This window comes from Arvicanthis niloticus, chromosome 2 (genome assembly GCF_011762505.2).
Source record: "Arvicanthis niloticus isolate mArvNil1 chromosome 2, mArvNil1.pat.X, whole genome shotgun sequence".
NCBI classification, from domain to species: domain Eukaryota; kingdom Metazoa; phylum Chordata; class Mammalia; order Rodentia; family Muridae; genus Arvicanthis; species Arvicanthis niloticus.
In genome coordinates, this window is record NC_047659.1 from 38827896 (window position 1) to 38848361 (window position 20466).

Sequence of the window (20466 nt, forward strand, 5' to 3'; positions counted from 1 at the left end):
ATAGAGGTTTTGGGTTGGATTTGTTCGGTTTCTCAGGAAGGTATGGGATCGACAATACTTTATATATACAGGTTTGAATTCTAAGTCTTGAGCACTTTCATCTTCTTACAAGACAAGTTCTCACGAAATATAGTTAATTCAAAACAAATACAAACCATTTCTTGTTGCCATGTGATAACACTCCTCATGTCTTAGTTTTTGCAGGGCACTATGACAATTTGAAAGCCTAGCATTCCAAAGGCGGAGACAGACTGCGAATCCTTCTGCTTCATTGAAACAGACTGGACTACCTAAAATTAAAGCTCGCGGAACTTTTTTGTATGCCTTCCTGTGAAAGCTCCCCACTTTCTGTTATTTAACCTTAAAGCACGGTTCAATGCAATAACTTTTTTATTTGGGATATGTTATTTTTGGAAAAGTTATGACATTGGAGATATATGCACGCTCTCTTGAAATGTTGCTAACGGTGTATAGCTAACTGATACCAGCATACCTGAGCCTTAGTTCTTAACAATAAAGCATATCAGAATGTAGTCACATGACAGATAGTCTACGAAGCCAAATAACGAAAGTCTAGATAAAACTTTTATATTATCTAAAAGCTTCAAGTTATACTTTTGATTTTGTTCATGCCTGTGGGTGTTTCTGGGAGTGAGTCAGAGGGGACAGCTGCACTTTGTGCTGTCTCTGGGGTTTGTTTATACCATCAGAGGACATAGCACATGTTCTTGGCTTGTGAGTGACAGATCTGTTGCTCCTAAGACTTTATCCTTCTTAGGTTCTGTCAGCCTATAGTAGTAGGTATTGTTTCACCTTTTTTATTGTCTTGTTTATTTTTCTACAGTATGTTTTGTCTTCCACTATTGTTTTTGTTTTAAACTTCTCTGTTTTTGTTTAGCTGTGTTTTGTGAGACAGTGTCTTTCTCCATAGCCCAGTGGGACACAAACTCGTGGACCTCCTACCTTATGCCTCATTGTTTGCAAAGATTCAAGACTTGCACACCCTTGACCATACTAAAAATGTAAAGTGAAGATGCCTTTTTCTTTCACTCATGAAGGCATAGATAACCTAAAATGTCAACTGTCTCGGAATCAAGCAGTTTTGAGGAGTGGTGCATTTTAGTGATGAATTAGCACTCATTCTCGTTTGTTCAGTTAAAGCTGGGTGCTGCGCCTAGGTAATGGCAACGGTTTATACAGAAAATCAAGTAATCTGCCTCTGTTCAAGTTCTGTGAAATTCTGTGTTGGATTGGTAGTATGGACTAATGTGTGTGTGTGTGTGTGTGTGTGTGTGTGTGTGTGTACCAGGAAGTGTTTTGTTTTTCATAATTTTCCTCCTCCTCTCCTCTTCCCCTTCCTCCTCTTTCCTTTCTTCTTCCTCCTCCCCCTCTTTCCCCTCCACTTTCTCTTTTTCTTCTTCCTCCTCCTCCTCCTTCTCCTCCTTCTCCTCTTCCTCCTTCTCCTCCTTGCTCCATAAGCAGCATTTCTGGTGAAATTTTCTATAAAGATTTCGAGTAGTTACCAGGTTGTTTGCATTAAGTTCTCTGATCTAGGATGTCAGACTTAATTTGGTTTCTGAATTTTCATATATTTTAACTGAATATATTCTAGCTGAATTCAGATGCAAATAGATATAATTTTAGTTTAGCTGGTGACCAAATTAAATATTTAAAACAGAACTCCATGATTCTTAAAAATATTTCTAAACGAAAACTCCACAAAAGTGCAACCTCTCTTATAAATACAGAAAACTGAAAATCAGCTTTTACTTCAAAAGATCCTGGAAAGGAAATGATGTGTAATCACTTTGACATTGATTACTGTTAACTTGCTATCAAATCTAATTGGTCAATTTTATAAGGATAGGTCAATGAATAATCCGTACACACTGTCCTCTCTTTGTTCATGACCACATATTTCGTAGCCTGAAGGAATATTAACGGAAACATTGAATGTACAGAATCTGAAGCTGTTACAGAAAACAGAAGCCACATTATGATATTGTAAGTCATTGAGCAATGTACACTCTTAATGTATAAGTGCTTTTATTTATACAGTAAACATGTTTCCATGTCATTTTGAGAATTTTTTAATAAACATTCAAATAGCTTGCTGTAAAGTTTTGTATCATACAAAATTTGTTACATATATACTGTAATGAGATGCTTCAGTTCAAACAACAGTGCGTTAATTCAGCTATTATCTAAAAGATTGCCAAATGGTTAAATGTCAGGTATTGCACTTCTAGTTTGAGTGGCAGTTTACACATTTTTAAATTACATCAATACTATGGGAATCTTGATTTGGTCCACTTTAAATGTATTTTAAGGACTGTGCTCATTAATCTATTTTAGGCATGCATTCAGAAAAAAAGAAAGTTAACAAATATATATTCAAGTTATGTATTTATTTCCAGAAAAGGCATTTAGCCTGGAAGAAAGTAGAATTTATCCAGGTAGTTTAAACTCTGTGCAATTAAAAAAATAACAAAATCAATTTGTGATAGTTCTTTAATTAAAATATACAAATCAAGCTCACTTGTAATCTTACGATGTTACTAATGAACAAAAAAAAATAAATTCTATTTGTGAGAAATGTGCTTTTTTAAAATGTTCTTTTCTTTTTGACAAACTAAAGTGGATATGTTTTGTCTTGTTTCATTAACAACTTTCTGTAAATTTGATAGGAATATTGATTTTTAAAAGTTTGTAAATTGAACCCACTGCTCAGATTCCCAGACTGCTCTCCGTTAGCACATCTTTTGCTTAACAGGGAAAACACAACCAAGGCTCTCTTATCCCTTTGGTACTCGATTGAAAAAAAATCTCTCTCTCTCTTTTTTTTTTTTTTGTTTGTTTTTTTGTTTTAGTGCATCATTTATGTAATGAGTTAAGCATCCTCAAATAAATGCCTAAGGCTCAGGAATCATCTAAAATATGTCTGCAGTCTGTCTATAATATTGGAGGATACAACTGCAAATGTTTAGAATGTCTTGAGGTGGTGAATGCAGACATTATTTTAAATGAATAAATAAAAGTCTTATTGTTTCAAGATATCTTCAAGATATCTCTCCATATATTAAACTAAATTTTTTTGTGTAATTTAGAACACAGTGAAGAAAACTTTCTAGCAAAAAGACTTGGAGAAATCCGGAAGCCTTTGTGACTCAAGACTATCTATCATTTGGATGCTAGGAACCCTGTGCTTTGAACCCCTCTTGTTGCGTTTCCTTCTACTTATTTTTCAGCATGCTTTCCCCTTCTTACAAAAAAAAAAAAAAAAGAGTGTAGGTTCTAATCATTCCTTTTATCCAAGTAGCTTCATAATACTCAGCTCAGGTTATGAAAGCACAGGCTTGCCTCTCTCAGTCTGAATGTATGGTAAGTAGACAGAGCACTTCTATCTCATTACCACACACTGCAATCAGAAAATGCACGGGGGTTTTGCCCATGTGGTGGTCTTGTTAACGAGTGTGCCCTTTCATTAACATCAAGAAGTTACAGCATCATTTAATAGCTAATTGGAAAGACGTGTGAATCAGGAATGATGGGTTTCCAATTCCGATGTACTTGGGGCTGAAGTTTAATCTTTTCTCTAAGTACAAATGTTTAAATATATAGATACATGCATATAACCATTTTGATTTAATTGTCTGTGTTGCTTATTTAGTTGTCTTATTTTTCTATGATTACTGAAATTTCAAAAGGTAACCTGAGCAGTGTGGATGTTACTGTTCTAGAAATACACTAATTAAATACTCAGGTTATTTTGGAAATTAAATGCCATTTAAAAATGATTTTAGGATTTACTGGACTTTCTCATGCATATTTAAATTCGCACAGTTGTATAAATTCAGGGTCCTCAAATATGTCCTAGGACAAGGGATAATTATGTTTCGGAATATTTCCAGGTACTTTGCCTTCTCTGCTTTGGTTCTGATTTCACAATCCGTTTCACTTCCAGGCAGCAATTTAATATGTTCTACTATCTGTATCAGTTTGGTTTTCCATGTGTCACATGGGGAGATATGCCCTTAGCTTCTTACATCTTTTAAAACGAAGCACAAAGAAGCTACACCACTGTACCAATGATGCTGCCCTTAGACATGCGGTGCCCCAGCCAACAAACTTTAAGTTTCTTTGAAAGATAGCATGAATTTTCTTAAATAACACAGAAATAGCTAGGGGGAAATTAAGCCTGTGTGGAACTTAAGCAGGAGGAAATAATAGCTCCACACTTTTATTCTTGAGTGGAAAGGTGAGCTAAGCTTTCATTGCAAGTGGACTATTTTGAATGTACATTAACAGCCATTTATCCTTCAGCCAATTTTAGCAAACAATAAATGTTTTAGTCATTTACTGCCATGGTTCTGATGGGGCAATGAGTAAAATTTTTTCGTTTCTTTAAATTTTTAATGCTTTTTTTCTTTTTAAGTTGCTTAGTGGAGCTTGCTAGCGGTCTACTGGAACTCAGTAAAACTGTAGCACTGTTACGATGATGTGAGTTTCGAAGCGATCAGCACCACCATGCCTATAGTTTGTCTAGTACTGTACCAAATAAAATGTTGGATCTTGTTGGATTTTTTTATTAAAAGTACACTAGCTAGCTAATAGTATTTACTTCCTTTTTTTCCTCCAAAATAAATTCTTTTACAAATTCTTGAATTTTTTATGTATAAATAGATCAGAAATTATGTCTCATTCTTAAATTAGGTATATATATATGTATGTATATATATGTGTATATATATATATATATATACTATATTTTCAATACAACGTGTATATTTCTTTCAGCTACCAAAAATTCACAACCATTTTTACATGAAATTTACATTTTTCTTATGTACAGTTATTTGTAGAAGGTTATTGCAAAACTAGCTGTGCAAATAGATTACAATGTCAACACCACATACCAATCTTTGAGGAAAATAGTGGCTAAAAAATAAATATTTCTGCACAGAATATTTCCAAAGCATCATGACTCCATGCTACATTGTGTGCATAAAGACTACGAAGTAGTATGTGTTTGGGTCGATTGTTTCATTTAGTTTAAAGCATTCCAGAGTTTTATGTAACAGCATGTGAGTGAGCTTCCTTACATCAGATGACTGACATTTTCAAGTGATCACACACATATCTCTTTTCTGAAATACATTATTCATTGACTGGCAAGCCTTCTGGGATAATGAATTTTCTCATCAGAATTATAAAATGAAAATTTCAGTTATAAAGAGGTCATGTGCCTTTTGTTCTAATCAGTATGAGCCTTGGAGCAAAGTAGGAATTTCTGGGTTGTGTGTGTGTGTGTGTGTGTGTGTGTGTGTGTGTGTGTGTGTGTTAACCACTTGGGAGAAGGGTACCATGCCATTTCATTGCTGTCATGGCTCTGTGAGCAGCTGAGAAGGTAGGAAGAGCTCACCATAACTATCCATCCTTCAATTTTCCACATAATTAGTAATAAGGGATATGGGGTAGACATTTTTATGCGCTCAAACGGAGTACAAATTAAAATGAAAACTAATACCATTAAAATGCTCACAGTTGTGGTTATTCACAATTCTGAGTTTTTAAGTGACATCATCATATACCAGAGGAAGACCAAAGAACATGAGTTAAATATATAAAGCTTTGAAATCACAGGTGCACCAAATTATTTTAAATCTTTCAAAAATATGTTAACTTGTGGAAGCCACAGATGACAGGAGTATAGTTTACGAATTAAACTAAGTTCTGGCATTAATTATAAAGGAATGACCATGTTCCCATTGCTAATTCTCATAAATAGGAGGATTTAACTGGGACCTCTACTGCAGTCGTTCTTGCTGTGTGTGTTTAAAAGTTCACTCATGTCTGGTAGAGTAAGTGATCGGGTCAACTGAGTAAACAGTTTTGTATACATTCCATTTCTATGAATGTTTTATTCTCATATAGTAATAACATGGTAGTTTTAAATAACTTCCAATTAGTCATCTCTCAACTTCCATGTAATAGGAAAATAATCTTTGTGATAGTCTCTTTTCATGCTGTCATATGCCAAGTCATGCCTTCTGTGAGTTTTCTTTTTCGGTACTGGACATTGAAATTAGACCCTTTCTTTCTTTCTTTCTTTCTTTCTTTCTTTCTTTCTTTCTTTCTTTCTTTCTTTCTTTCTTTCTTTCTATCAGAGGAGACTCTAATGACATTCTAAGCACAGGCCCTGCTCAGTCAAGATACCCACTATTTTATAAAGCATTGAAAAATATCCTTTTAGTTTTTAAAATGTTAATATACCTTTAAGAGCCCCAAGCAAACAATTCTGAATGAGATTATTTGGGGAGTCGGGGAGAGGATGAGTATCGCACCTCAAATCTAGACAGCATCTGCAATGTGGATACATGTCAGTCGACATATGTTGACCAAACATGTGGGAGATAACACAGAAAAGGTGACCCCAACCCTAACACTGTCTCCTTTTAGCAACCCTATCTTTGGCAAGTGTATGAAAACCACTTTGTAGATTTCTATTACACACGAAGTGTCTGTGGAGGGAAGAATGGTGGAGATGTTTTCACACGATAGTCAATCACACAATGATCAGTGCTACCTGTGCCACAGACATAGCACTACTCTGACAATGGCCTGGCTCACACACTTCCATTGTACACTGGATTTCAGAGAGATATTTCAGAAATTATTTCTATTTACATGGTTTAAATCCTGGGGTTTATTTTAGGGTTTTCCCTCATTCATAAGCGGAAAAGGTAGGATTCGATTTCAGGTTTACCACGCCGAACATTTTGCCATTTCCAGCGTTCCACATGAGAACTCAGGTGTTTAAGATCTATAGAATGTATAGAACGCAATGAGGAAAAGGATCTGGAGGCCTGAAAGTGCCATTACCACCGTGAAACTAGTCTCTGTAAAACCAGTAACTGTTTACTTTCAAAGTTGAATTTTGTAAATGGTTTCCAATGTGCATCTGGGAACTATATCAATCCAAGAAGACAGTGTACAGTGCACAAGCCTTTATAGAATATAATTTACTAGCTTTGAGTTGGACAGGTCACCCTGCAGAATTTAACATCAATTTAGAGCAAGTGTGTGTCTGTGTGTGTGTGTGTGTGTGTATGTATGTAAGAGAGAGAGTTTTATCAGGGAAAGTCCTATGTCACCACCATTATTGTCAATATTATTACTTTAAAGTTGTAGTGCCAGTAGCACAGCATTAAGGGAAGCTTGTAGTCACAGTTAAGTTTTTTCTGAGTCCAAAAGCTTTAGTCATGGAAACAACAACATAGTTACTTAGCACTTGTGCAAAAGAAAATTGTCTTCCTAATTGTTTTCAATGTCATGTTCAGGGAGTGGGGGTGGATTTTAGGATTTTTAAAAAAGCACCTACTTTGTACCCGTCACTTTACTTGATTTTGTTTCTTCTCAAACTTTAGTGAGGCAAGGACTGTAATCTCATCTTTTACAGAACCAGGGAAAAAGTCAAAGTGGGTAATTCACTCAGGGCCATATAGTGTTAGGAGCCGCGGTGGTAAAATAGTTACTGTTAGGATCTAGTTGGCCTGACTACAGGGTGTACATTGTGGAGCTCAGTGTTTTAGTGTGCATACAGACTCTGTGAAGGACTGCTCATTGAAGGATCAGTGCTTGGGGCCCCGCCTTCACATTTCCGACTTAATAGCTCTGGGATGAGGCCCAGAACCATTTGTTTCTAAGTTCTTGGGTGAGTCAAGCATTGCTAACTTTAGGACTACAGTTTGAGGACATTCCCCAGCACCTGTCTTCCGAGAGCCTCTCTGAATGACCAAGATTGGCATATACATGTTACTGCAAAAATGTGACCACAAATGAGATAACAATTGAATTTTCTGACCTGAAAGTTTTTCTAATATTAAATAAAAAACCCATTAACATGTCACGACCATGTTTTTTCATTTTGCTTCACCCATGAATAAATAATATAGAGTCCCTTATATTAAGTTATAGCCAGAGTTATAATTCATTTCTAATAATATTAATTTACCGAATTTCTTTTTCTGGCTATAAAATAATATTACTTATTAATTACTCTTTTGTATGAACTCAAGAGGTGATACATTTTATCCTTATCTATGTTGGGTAAGTTAGAATTTGAAAAATGATATTTGGATACAAATGCTCTCTCCTAGGTGTTTTGGAGCCATTGTACTAGTTCAAGCCCACACACTCTTGAGCTCTAGAATGCACATATTATACCTGATTCCCAATTGGCGTCTCCCCTGACAACACGAGTATAGAACTTAAATCTCACAGTCTGTCCATTATAATAAACTTGAAATCTACGCTGCTTCAAATTGGCCCCCTGCTTTCTCCTGTTTGTCGAATTAGTGATTATTATATTAAAAACATCACTTCTGCATTTTTTATTCCTGGTTTTCTCATCAGCTAATTAAAGTATGGGGCTCCCCTCTGGGATAAAATGATAAGTCTTAGAGGCAATTCTCTGTCCTGCAATTAATAGCAGCAGGAGAACATCTCATCCAAATAAACTTTAAGATAACATTTTTTTTAAGGACATGGGACCAGACACTAATTTTGGGTTAAGAGCAAAAGCTGTTACATAAATACTTGTAATTTCCTCTAAGGAAAGCAATCACTATACTTAGGTTTGCAGAGGCTAGCCCTGGCCTTGGGCAGGATTCCAAGGCAAAGGTGACAGATTGTTCTGCTATAGATGATAGGTGGGCGTAATGCTATTTTAAAGCTATTTTTAGGGTATATATTGTAATCAAGATAATCGCTTTACTACCCATAAGTCAGTTAAATTCTGTTTCATCTGACATTTATGACTATGTATATCTTTGTGTTGTTTGGGAACTTTTAAAACTAATATTCTATAGAAAAACAAAAAAAAATCTGTTTATATTTCTACTCAGCCCTATAAGACTTACAATATAAACAGCAATTTACTGTATGAATAAAGAAGGGAATGGTTTTGTGTTGTGCTAGAATTTAAACCAGGTGAATGCTTGTATCCGACTCATCTTCTTCCCTTTCTTGCGTGCCCAGTTTCTATAAAGAAGTATAAACTGAGGCTTTCAACAGGCTGAATTGTATGCACATCATATCCAATATTGCAGTGGAAGTATTCACTAATCAAACAATTAGACTTCTGTTCCTTACCTACCAAATCCCCTCTCATGAGCAAGCTCTCATGAATTTATTCTGAATGCTCACAGAGCTTAGGCAGAAGAGTCCTTAGGAAATTTGTTGCAGCTGCAAAAAATGTGTGCTGATATGCAAATACAGTCCCTAAATCCACATCTAAATTGTTCGCACTTATAGGAACCTCTCTTTTGTGAGCGCCACCTCATTCAAATGTCTGTTGAATGAATGATTAAAAGTGGCCTTTAGTCTACATTTGTATCTGTACCGTATCAAACAATCTGGGAAGCCCATTTTACTTTTCTATAGTTTTGTTGACTTGACCAGTCTTTTGCCATAAGTATGAAGCCACCTATGATTACTTTCCTTAAATTAAGTGACAATAAGAACATTCCTTACGTACAGATCTCCTCCCACCCAGGTCAGACTAGCAAATTCTATGACTGCTTAAAAATATATAGGGAAAAATTTCAGGTCACTCTAGAACTGCATTTTAAATACAGTAGCATTGTTATGCATATTTAATAAACTGCTTGCATTTGAAGTGGGTTGACAGGTTAGTCAAAGTGTTCATTGTTCAAGTGAAGGAAAATTCAACCATTTAATAATGTACAGATAAAATACTATCTAAAGGTCTGTGGGAGCGTAAGAATTAGTAGAAAAACTAAGAAACCTTTAAAAAGATTTCTGAGTGTTTGTGCAGAAGAAAAGAACACAATAGGTCAGTGTCTGAAAATTTTAAAATTATAATTGAATCCAAAATGAAATTTAACTGGAGTCTGATCAATCAGAATTGTAAATTGTACTTTTTCCTCTGTTGATTTTTATGGTTTAAATGATATCTTCATCTCCAGTCAGTACCTAACATTCTAAAATCATAGAATATATTCTTCTACTGTGTTTCCTGTAGTTTAGAAACAATGTATAAATCAGCCTAAATTATATATAATGGATTTGTCATTTAATTTTTAATTAACTTAAGAATTTTCTAGGTGGGTCAATGAACACCATTTGCCACAGCTTGGGTAATAAAGCAAGGAAGCAACCTATTCTTAAAGAAAGGGTTTTGTTGACATAAATACTCTGAAATTGCACATTTTTTTAAAAAAATTAGGTGTCTACTATTTAATCAAATGAAAGATTATTATCACATATAAAAATCTGAAGAAATTGTAAATGTCCTTCCATGTAAGTGGCATGTTAAGGACCACCTCCCTTTTAGCCCCTCAGAAAAAAACACACTACTGCAAATATTTTAGGTAGTTTGTGAATGCAGCTGCTACAGAATTTCCTAGAGAGACCATATTATTTTCTCACTAATGTTGTCCTGTATTCATGATGGTTTAGCTGAAGATAAGCTTGGAGGAGCACTGTGCCTCCTCCTTCTGTCCAAAAGTAGGGCTGAAATGCACACAAGCTCTTTGTGTTCTCCTCCCACCAGCCTGCCTAAAAGCAGGGTTTAGATTCTCCTTAAGGACAGACTGCTCACTGGCCCAGAGACTGCAGGCAACTGCTTCCCACGGTTTCCTCACCTTTGGAAGCCTGGCACAGCTTTGTGCTGTCATCTCACCAAAATGAGTAACTCTTGATGAAAGTCTTCTAGGGACATGAAACCAGGGCCCAGGTTACTGTTGAAACCTCATATGGGTTTTCTTCCATGTGACCCGAAGTTTACTAAACCCACCTCCGTGTACTTGTCCCTGTAAAAAACTGTATCGAGGAAGAACTGTATCTTTTGGTATTTTGGGATTGTGCTCCCTTTCTGACTGCTGTGTAGAACTCAAACTTTTCATTGTTTTTTATTATCAAAGGAAATGAATGTAAGTAACTCTAAACATGTCAATACAGAAGGATGTCTGTTTTCCAAAGTGACTAACTTTTCTTTATCCCCTCTGACCTTCCATAAGTTGAGGATCATCTGAGTGTACTCATGAACGCTTTCATTCCTTGGTTTCTTATTTGCTTGGAAGGCATTTTCATACTGAAACACTGGATCAGTAAAAGCGGTCAACAGGAGTCTCCATGCAAGAGAAACTGGAGTTCCCTAACATGCACATGATTTGAAAAATAAAATTCAAAAACAAGGTGCCTTGAGATGCTGGCAGTTTTAACATTTGGAACCAAAAAGCTCTTAATGTATATTTACATCCTAACTGCTCAACTTTACCTTACAAGCTTCAATTTAGGAAAAATAGACAGTACTTTTGCATATAATGGTACCTTGTGAGCCCCTGAGTCAAGTAGAGAGGATTTAAATACAAAAAGGAAAACAGCCATTAAAAGCACTTACATTGGATGAGGAGGAAATAGTACAAAAGGATTACTTTCCTGGAAGACCAGGATCAGAAACATGCCTATGGAGACCCAAGATCCCTACAGTGCTTAGGGAGGAATCTGGCAGAGACGGGTGCCGGATAGGATGAAGGTAGGTTTTCCTTTGCTGAGGGTCAAGCTCTGACGACACATCACTGTCTTGTTTTAAAAGTGAAGTCAAGTTGTCTTCTGAAGCTGTGTTCAGGCGCCTTCTGCTTGAGAGTGATTCTTTGGATTTGAGTTTGGATTTTTCAAGGTCAAGAAATTCAGGACACTGCTAGGAAGATAAGAAAATGAACTTTTTACATTTCACTCCAATAGTGAACTAAAAATTTAAAACTATGTTCACATAACTCAGATGGACATTCTCTCCACAGTAATTGTACGCGAGTAAGGATAGTAGCCATCTCTCTCCTAAAATGGTTGAGACATTAGGGGTCTGTTATCTCAGGTAAAGAACTTAAATTTCATTCTGAAGCCTGATTTAAATGTTCAGTTTTGTTTTATTTTTTTCTAAGTATTCAACTTTGAGTTGTATAGGCCTTAATTAAAAATAAAACTGGACTAAGAAATGTTTTATCTAAGAGGAAAAGAGACAAAGGAAATAAAAATCACCATTCCCATAAAAAATTACAATATAAATCAACTTTAAACAAAGAATAAAAACATAGTCGCATATATTTCCCATCCATTCAATACCAGAGATAAGTTAATTTTATATTTTGAAACGATTGTCATTATTTTCCTTCTGACATGCTAACTTCTGCCATCACGTCGTTTCACTTTCTAGAATATTTTATATTTAATTTCCACACAGAAATGGCCACAAGATTGTCTATAAATTTTATTTTACTTTTTAATTAATCACTCCATTTGTTTACATCTCAAATGATATCCCACTTTCCAGTTACCCTTCCACAAACCCTCCATTCCACATGTGCCCTCTCCCCACTCTCCTTTGCCTCTATGAGGGTGCTCCCCCACCTACCTACCTTCTCCCATCCCACTGCTCCAGCATCCCCCTATGCTGGGGCATCAAATCTCCACAAGACCAAGGGCCTCCTCTCCTATTGATGTCAGACAAGGCCATCTTCTGTTACATATGTATCTGGAGCCATGGATCCTTCCCTGTACACTCCTTGGTTGGTGGTCCAATAGATTTATATATTTGGAAAGGCTCAATTAGCAAGATGTTGACATAATTAGAATAGTTACCCAATATCTAACCTTTAACATAAGTTGCTACCCAGGACTGCTATTGACTCATTCGTCCTCCTCCATGGTTGCTAGTTCTCTCTCTTCCTCCTCCCTTTCCTCTTTCCTTCTCCCAGCTCCACCTCCTCTTCTGCCCAATTACAGAGCTCCAGTGCAAATACAATGTAGCAGATAGATATCCTGCTATATCTGTCTAGAAAACTGTCCATTTCATCTAAATTTTCCAGTTTTGTTGAGTATAGGCTTTTGTAATAGGATCTAATGATTTTTTTAATTTCTTGGTTTCTGTTGTTATGTCTCCATCTCCCTTTTAATTTCTGATTTTGTTAATTTGGATACTGACTCTGTGCATTTTAATTAATTTGGCTAGGGGTTTATGTATCTTGTTGATTTTCTTAAAGAACCAGCTCTTAGTCTTGTTGATTCTTTGTATAGTTCTCTTTGTTTCTAATTGGCTTGGCTGCTTTCAGCTCTGAGTTTGGTTATTTCCTGCTGTCTCTAGGGTGTGTTTGCTTCTTTTTGTTCTAGAGCTTTCAGGTGTGCTGTTAAGTTGCTTGTGTAAGATCTCTCCAATTTCTTTTCTTCTTCTTCTTCTTCTTCTTCTTCTTCTTCTTCTTCTTCTTCTTCTTCTTCTTCTTCTTCTTCTTCTTCTTCTTCTTCTTCTTCTTCTTTTCTTTTCTTTTCTTTTCTTCTTTTCTTCTTTTCTGAGACAGGGTTTCTCTGTATAGCCCCGGGCTGTCCTGGAACTCACTCTGTAGACCAGGCTGGCCTCGAACTCAGAAATCCGCCTTCCTCTGCCTCCCAAGTGCTGGGATTAAAGGCATGCACCACCACAGCCCAGCCTCTCCAATTTCTTTATGAAGGCACTTAGTGGTATTCATTTTCCTCTTAGTACTGCTTTCGTTGTTCCATAAATTTGAGTATGCTGTCTCTTCATTCTTGTTAAATTCTAGAAAGTCTTTAGTTCCTTTTTTTATTTCTTCCCTGGCCAAATTAACCCAGAATTGTTCCTGTCTAAAGGAACCACAGGGACAAAAATGGAGCAGAGACTCCATTTTTGGAAAGGCCATCCAGAGACATCCCCACCTTGGGATCCATCCCATCCATAGACACCAAACCTTGATACTATTGCTGATGACAAGAAACACTTACAGACAGGAGCCTGGTATGGATGTCCTTTGAGAGGCTCTGCCAGCACCTGACTAAGAGAGGTACAGATACTCACAGTCAACCATTGGACTAAGCTTAGGGACCACAATGGAGGAGTTAAAGAAAGAACTAAAGGAGCTAAAGGGAATTGCACCCCCATAGGAAGAACAATATCAACTAATTGGACCCCTCAGAGATCTCAGGGACTAAATCACCAACCAAAGAGTACAGATGGGTTGCTCAGTTCCCCCCTCCCCTCCCCTGCTACATATGTAGCAGAGGATTGCATTATCTGGCATCAGTGGGAGAGGAGGCCCTTGGTCCTGTGGAAACTTGTTGCCCTAGTGAAGGGAGATGCTAGAGAGGTGAGGCAGGAGTGGGTGGGTGGGTATGGGACCACCCTCTTAGAGGCAAAGGGGAGGGGGAAGGGAGAGGGGTTTTTAGAGGGGAGACCAGGAAGGTCTCAAATATCATTTGAAATGTAAACAAAATAATTTTTAAAAATCTGTTGTTTGCAACTTTTAAGGGCACATAATGCAAAATGCAAGCCCAATTTACATAAATCCTTGAGCATAAACAGGTGGGAATGGAAATCCATATTTTTCACAAGTGGTTCTTACTTAGGCGATCCCTGGAGATATGCTCAAAGAGTCAAGGTCAGTTTTGCAATGTCTACACTCACTTGTGAGGAGGGACTGAAACTCCTGTCTGTCTTAATGGATGCTCTGGGCTGACTGGTTCTCAGCAGACGGAGGATGGGCCTATGGTACTCCGCTCCTGCGGTCACCATGCTGTAGGCTGGAGGGACTACTGTGGTTTGTTTCTGCAGGAGCTGTAAGATGGCCTGGATGTCCGTTGTCATTTGGGATTCAAGTCTGCAAGATACAGAAAAGGGAGAGAGAGTTTTAAATAGTTCTGACCTGCAAAAACATCTGAGACAGTATCAGCAGTGCCAACAAGCAGAACTACATGGGGCTGCTATAAACAAGTAAGAGAGAGGGCAGAGACTCTCCTACTTGACCCCTTTTGTAGAACCAATTACTCTGATATAGGCCATCGATTTCTTATGCCTATACTAACAGAAAAAGAGAGTTCATACGATAAGTTTTATCTTTACAAAACACTATTGATTTTAACATATAAAGCACATTTGGAATATTATGATCAGTAATCGTTTGTTTTTGATTAGGTGTTCTCTCAAGTCTGTGAACTCCTTTTTCCCCCCTTCAAAGACAATTCAGTAATATATTTCTTTATGATTACAACATCTCAGGAAAGCATCTTACACAACTTTGTATTTTCACTATGTGCTGGCTAGTCTTGGGTCATCTTTACACACAAACTAGATCTAATGTGATTAAGGGGATTGCAATTGAGATGACACTTCCATAAGACTAGCTATAGAACATTTTCTTAATTAGTGATCAATGTGAGAAGGCCCAGGCCATTGTGGGTGGTGCCATCTCTAAGTTGGCGGTCCTGGGCTCTATGAGTAAGCAAATGGAGCGAACCATGGGGAGCAAGCCAGTAAGCAGCACCCCTCCATGGCTTCTGCATCAGCTCCTGTTTGCAGGTTCCTGCACTGTTTGAGTTCCTGTCCTGACTTCCTTTGATGAGCACTGTGATATGGAATTTTAGATCTAATAAACCCTTTCCTCCTCAGGTGGCTTTGGTCATTCATTCTCTCTCTCTCTCTCTCTCTCTCTCTCTCTCTCTCTCTCTCTCTCTCTCTCTCTCTCTCTCTCTCTCTCTCTCTCTCAAGTAGTTAGTGTTGTTGAACATTAAATTCCTTTCCTGTTAGTGGCCCAGAGCTTAGGTAATTATGAGACAGAGCAAACTTAAAAGTTTACTTGCCTCTGTGACCCATTTGGCCTGAACTATGGACAAACAACCCTTGGTTTCCCCAAAGCTCTCAAGTTGTCAACCACTCATTTTAAAATAAAATTCTAGAGAAAATGGCAAAATGCATGGTTTGTGCCAGATCCAAAGGAAACTCCAAAACCCCAAACTCCAAAGTCTGTCCAAATATCCAGAAATGATCTCAAAGTGGTCTTAGGGGGATTTCTGGCAGTCAGAGAAAAGTCTATATTCCTCTGGAACCTGTGAAACCAGTTCCCATTGGCCAGAAGCAATCATTTCCCTTACATTCATCAAAAAGAACATAGATATAATTAACACATACCTCTGGCACTTACCAGCTTACCCAGGTAGCCTTCTGCTTCCCCAGTCTCTCCTTACTTGGTGTATATCTCAAAGTGCATGCTAGCTTCTGACCTACCTTAGCTTTTTCTCTACCCTAAACTCCCACCAGATCCTGGGTATCCCTTCCTCCAGATACTCATCCTGAAACTAACCCAACAATGTCTCATCATGCATCTAACCCAACGATGTTCACTACTTCAGCCCCTGGTATTCTTATTTTGCTCTTGTATTCTCTGCTCCACTTAGTACTCTCACTATGCTTTCTGCATACTTTCTGTCTCCTGCTCTTCTCCCATACCCCCATCCAACATGTTGCTCAGGACTCTTCTAGATGCTTTTGTCTGTTTTGTGTCTCAAAAGTAAAATAAAATTAAAAAAAAAAAACCCATAGAACGCTCATGTCAGCAGTTACTTTACAGAGCCCCCTCACATGCATCTGGTGCTGAAACCCTCACATACAGTTTGATTCCCCTGTCTGGACAGCTTCAGATAAGGAATTTTGTGGGTGTAAGAACAAAATTTGGACCATATGCATTTTTAGAAACTTCTTTGAATTATCATACTTGTGCTTAAGACTTAGCACTGAATTAAAATAGAGAGAACAGTAAAATTTAGGGCAATTTTCCCAATTAAATACACATATTAGTGGAAATTAGCTTTTATTTTAAAAGGAACAAAAATATGGAAAACAATAGAGAAGCTGTATATGATTTTTCATTTTAATTTTGAGATAACATCTTTCTGTGTAGGGAGGGCAGTCTAGCCTACACTTAGTTCTCCTCAAGTGTCTGGAACTAATGGGTTTACAGATGTGCCAGATGCAAGGTTCTTTTGCCTTTTAATATTAACATTAACAATAAGAATCATTTTTTGAATTATAATATATTTCTATAGATTGTCTTTCATTGGTAAATATAACTGGAGAGTGCGTTGGTATTTCTCATACTAACGGCTTATAAAATATATCTGATTGTGTCATATAAATGTCAGTGCTGTTCATTGAAAATGGAAAAATGCAGGTATTAGATAGTTGATGCCTAAATATCCTATGTAACTGTGGTACAAGTTAAATAGAACACACAAGATTATTTGATTGTTGCGAATCACATTTTTGTTTTATGCTTTAAGATTCAACTCAAATTTTATCTGCACCAATAATTCTTCTTTCATTTAGGTCATTCAGAATAATTTTGTGAATGGGCAAGATAGGGCAAAGGTTCCTCTATCTAGTATTCTTGCTGAGGCCATTTTCATTTTAACTAGAATTTGATCTCTTTGATAAAAATCCCATGGCAAACTACCCAACTCTACTTTAGTAACGAAAGGTCAGGATGAACTAGCTAACTTGTCTTGACTTCGGTTAAACTGCTTGCTTTTGCGAAGGTCGCTGTGGCTGCTGAACAAGAGGCCTGTTCATGGATTCTGCTTTTGTGTTCTGGACACTAGGGTCCACACCCTAGTCCCCCAAACACTTGGGTGTAGTCCCAGCAGGTTGGAATATAGTTTTTCAATCGACGGTGCACTGTGTTTGAATGGTTGTCTTTGGTGAGCGCCCCATAACAATTTCTCTTCCCCCAGCCCTGAAATACTAAATTCAGATATCTTCATGAGTATTTGTACAAATTTATTCTATCAATGGCAACATCTAAATAGTGGATGGATTACAGCATGCTCTTTATTATCGTTGCCAAGATACCCTATGAATGTAAAATGACTTAGCTATGGATTCTGGAATAAAAGCTTCATTGACAAGTTGGATTCAAGATGATGATATTTCTGAGTCCTGAAAAGCTTTTGTTAAACAACAGCAGTCTCTGAGAGAAAAAGAATCTCCTTACGATAGATCCTATTTAAAAAATGTGTATGGCAGACACATTCATAGGAAGGTATGTCTTCAGCAGCTGTATACCTGATAATTGCAATCTGCTGCTGTGACTGGGACTCACTCATGTGAGATCATCGTTGTCAGGTAAAATGGTTGACGTAGAGTGAGACTCGTGACTATTTGTGCTAATTCTACTTAGATAAGACTACAGACTGTCTTTATCAGCTTGGCTTAGCTATTTGTTGCAAGGAAATTTTGCCTAAGAAAAATGAGACTAAGAGCTAGATTTATCAGCACAGAAATATCTACAAATCAGCTCATCTGAACAGCTTTCTAATCAAACATTATGAAGTCTTTCTACAGGAGTCTCACCTCTTTTTTACTTTCTTTTAAATTCATGGTCTCTTTTTTCATTAATAGTTGTTACATACATATAGGTATATTATATTATGCATACATATGTTCTTAAATATCTAAGTACAGTATATATATATATACACATAATTTTCAAGATTTTAAAAAATGAATTATGTGATTGATATTTGGATTTGTGTAGGGCATATCAGCAAAAGAGGGTATGGTAGTAAGTGTCTTTATAATGTATAATATTTTGTTTTATGCTATGGTCAGGTCTATTTTCTGAGAAAGAATAGAATCTTTTGAGACTAAAGTACTTAGAAAGAATTACAGGGAGATAAACAGAGGTTCTATTTTTCCTTTATTTTTTAAATACAAAATAACCCAGTTTTAGATTTTTTTTTTTGCCTGGTTGATAAAGTTGTAGAAAAAAATAGTTTTACTCAAAGATCTGTTATCAATCAGATATGAGATAAGGAAGGAAGGAGAGATGAGAACACCATGATGAATAATAATTAAATTCGATTTCATTACTGACAGGACATGTATAAGGATCAGAGTTTGGGTTTCCAGAACCCACATGAAAAGCTGGGCAGATATGGCTACCACCTTTATTTCCAGCATTCAGGAGGCAGAGAAGGGAGATTCCGAGAATCTGGATACCTATGGTAGGTAGCCAACTGACTAGCTCCGAGTTGAGACACTTCGAGGGAATACATAAGTTAAAAAATAATCAAGATGGACATCCAGTGTCAACTTTAACCTCTACACAGGAAGACATATATACATAAGCATAACCCTTATATGTGCACATGTTCACACAATACAAACACTAACGTAAGAAAGTGGAGGGCATGGATAATAAATTGTAATAGTGAACGCAGCAGTTCTTAATATCCTGATAGTGGCAGGCAGACACATTGCTTTGTGTGTTAGGCAATGTAAAGGCCATTGACAACAACTTTTACATCTCTTAGGTCATCTTACCTGTTGTTCTTAGTCTAGCGGCATTGACTATCACTGGCAGCCTCTTTAAGTGTGGACTCTGCAAACTCTAGACTTCTAATCTGCACTTCTACAACTTACCCAGTGACATGAGTGCATGTTAAAGCTCGAGAAGCTCTGCTGTGGGATCAAGGATTGGTAATTTCTCCAACTATGTGTATATCTGGGCACACCATATAAATATATAAGCACAGTTATTTAAGCCTTTAAGCTTGTGTGCAGCTTAATTGGCCATTAAAGCTGGAAAAAAAAAAAGAGGTTGCAACCAAGGCCGCTCAAGGTATGTTATTTGTATTTGTTTGGATTAAATTTTATATTTATATTTGGAATGGACAACACTATAAGAATTCACAGATCTAGATTTGAATAAATGTCAACCAGGGTAGATTGTACTCTCAGAAGAGAGTAGAGTCTATGTTAGACTTTTCAATTTTGTTTTCTGTACATTTTACTTTGTAGAACAAATGGGAAAAGAGAAACTGTTAAAAGTGGGGTTGAATGAAAACATTACATTGTCAACTAAGCTGACTTATGACATAAAACATAGGTGAAGATACCAGAGGTAATTGAAAAATTAGTCAAGAAGAACTACTAATTGAGGTAACAACCTAAAACAGGCTTAGAAAGCACTTGCAGATACCAGATGCGGGGGCATGTCAAAAGATATTTAGTTCTATTTTTACCAGTGGAAAAATATGTGAAATATGCTAATATAAGAAAACAATAACTATTATTGCTAATAGGTGATTAAACTCAAGTGTGCTCTGGCCATATATACTTAGAAGTTTCTCCTTTCAGTTCTAGGACACATAGAAAACAATTTTTTTAAAATCAATTTTATATATCTTATAAACATTTTTGGTATTAATGACGACAACAAAAACTGGACACAATTATTTTGTTTTTAGTCTTAAAGACTGGTACAAACTTAGGCATTTATGTGAAGCAAGAGCATGCCAGTAAAACAGATAAAGTAAAATGATTAAGCATTACCTAGCTGCACATATACATTCTATTTTTTTTTATAGCATGTGTGGTAGCTATGTTCAAATGGACTTTACTTTTAAGTTCTGCATCTAGAAGAATTTGTACATGTACTAGATGTGTAGAAATGTGTTCTTGTTACTATTCATTAGACAATGCTGCCCAACAATTCTAGACACAGCACTTACATTGTATTATGCTTTATGGTAAGGTAAAATTGATTTAAAGTATGCAGGCAGATTCTGTGTAAGTTACATGCAGATGGTTTTATTTTATATAAA

The 20466-nt window shown here is 36.7% G+C and overlaps 2 protein-coding genes across 2 annotated transcripts in view; one reads left to right on the forward strand and one right to left on the reverse strand.

Annotated features, from left to right (window-relative positions):
- The window catches only part of Gca (grancalcin), a 30462-nt gene extending 27866 nt beyond the window's left edge, over window positions 1-2596 (forward strand). The window contains exon 8 of the mRNA XM_034496642.2: window positions 196-2596. Coding sequence (XP_034352533.1) covers window positions 196-222 — 27 coding nt within the window. The 3' untranslated portion in view covers window positions 223-2596. The remainder of the gene's footprint in view (window positions 1-195) is intronic.
- The window catches only part of Kcnh7 (potassium voltage-gated channel subfamily H member 7), a 434248-nt gene continuing 415338 nt past the window's right edge, over window positions 1557-20466 (reverse strand). Inside the window, exons 15-16 of the mRNA XM_034493668.2 lie at window positions 14495-14687; window positions 1557-11722 (exon numbers count right to left, since the gene is read on the reverse strand). Coding sequence (XP_034349559.1) covers window positions 11456-11722; window positions 14495-14687 — 460 coding nt within the window. The 3' untranslated portion in view covers window positions 1557-11455. The remainder of the gene's footprint in view (window positions 11723-14494; window positions 14688-20466) is intronic.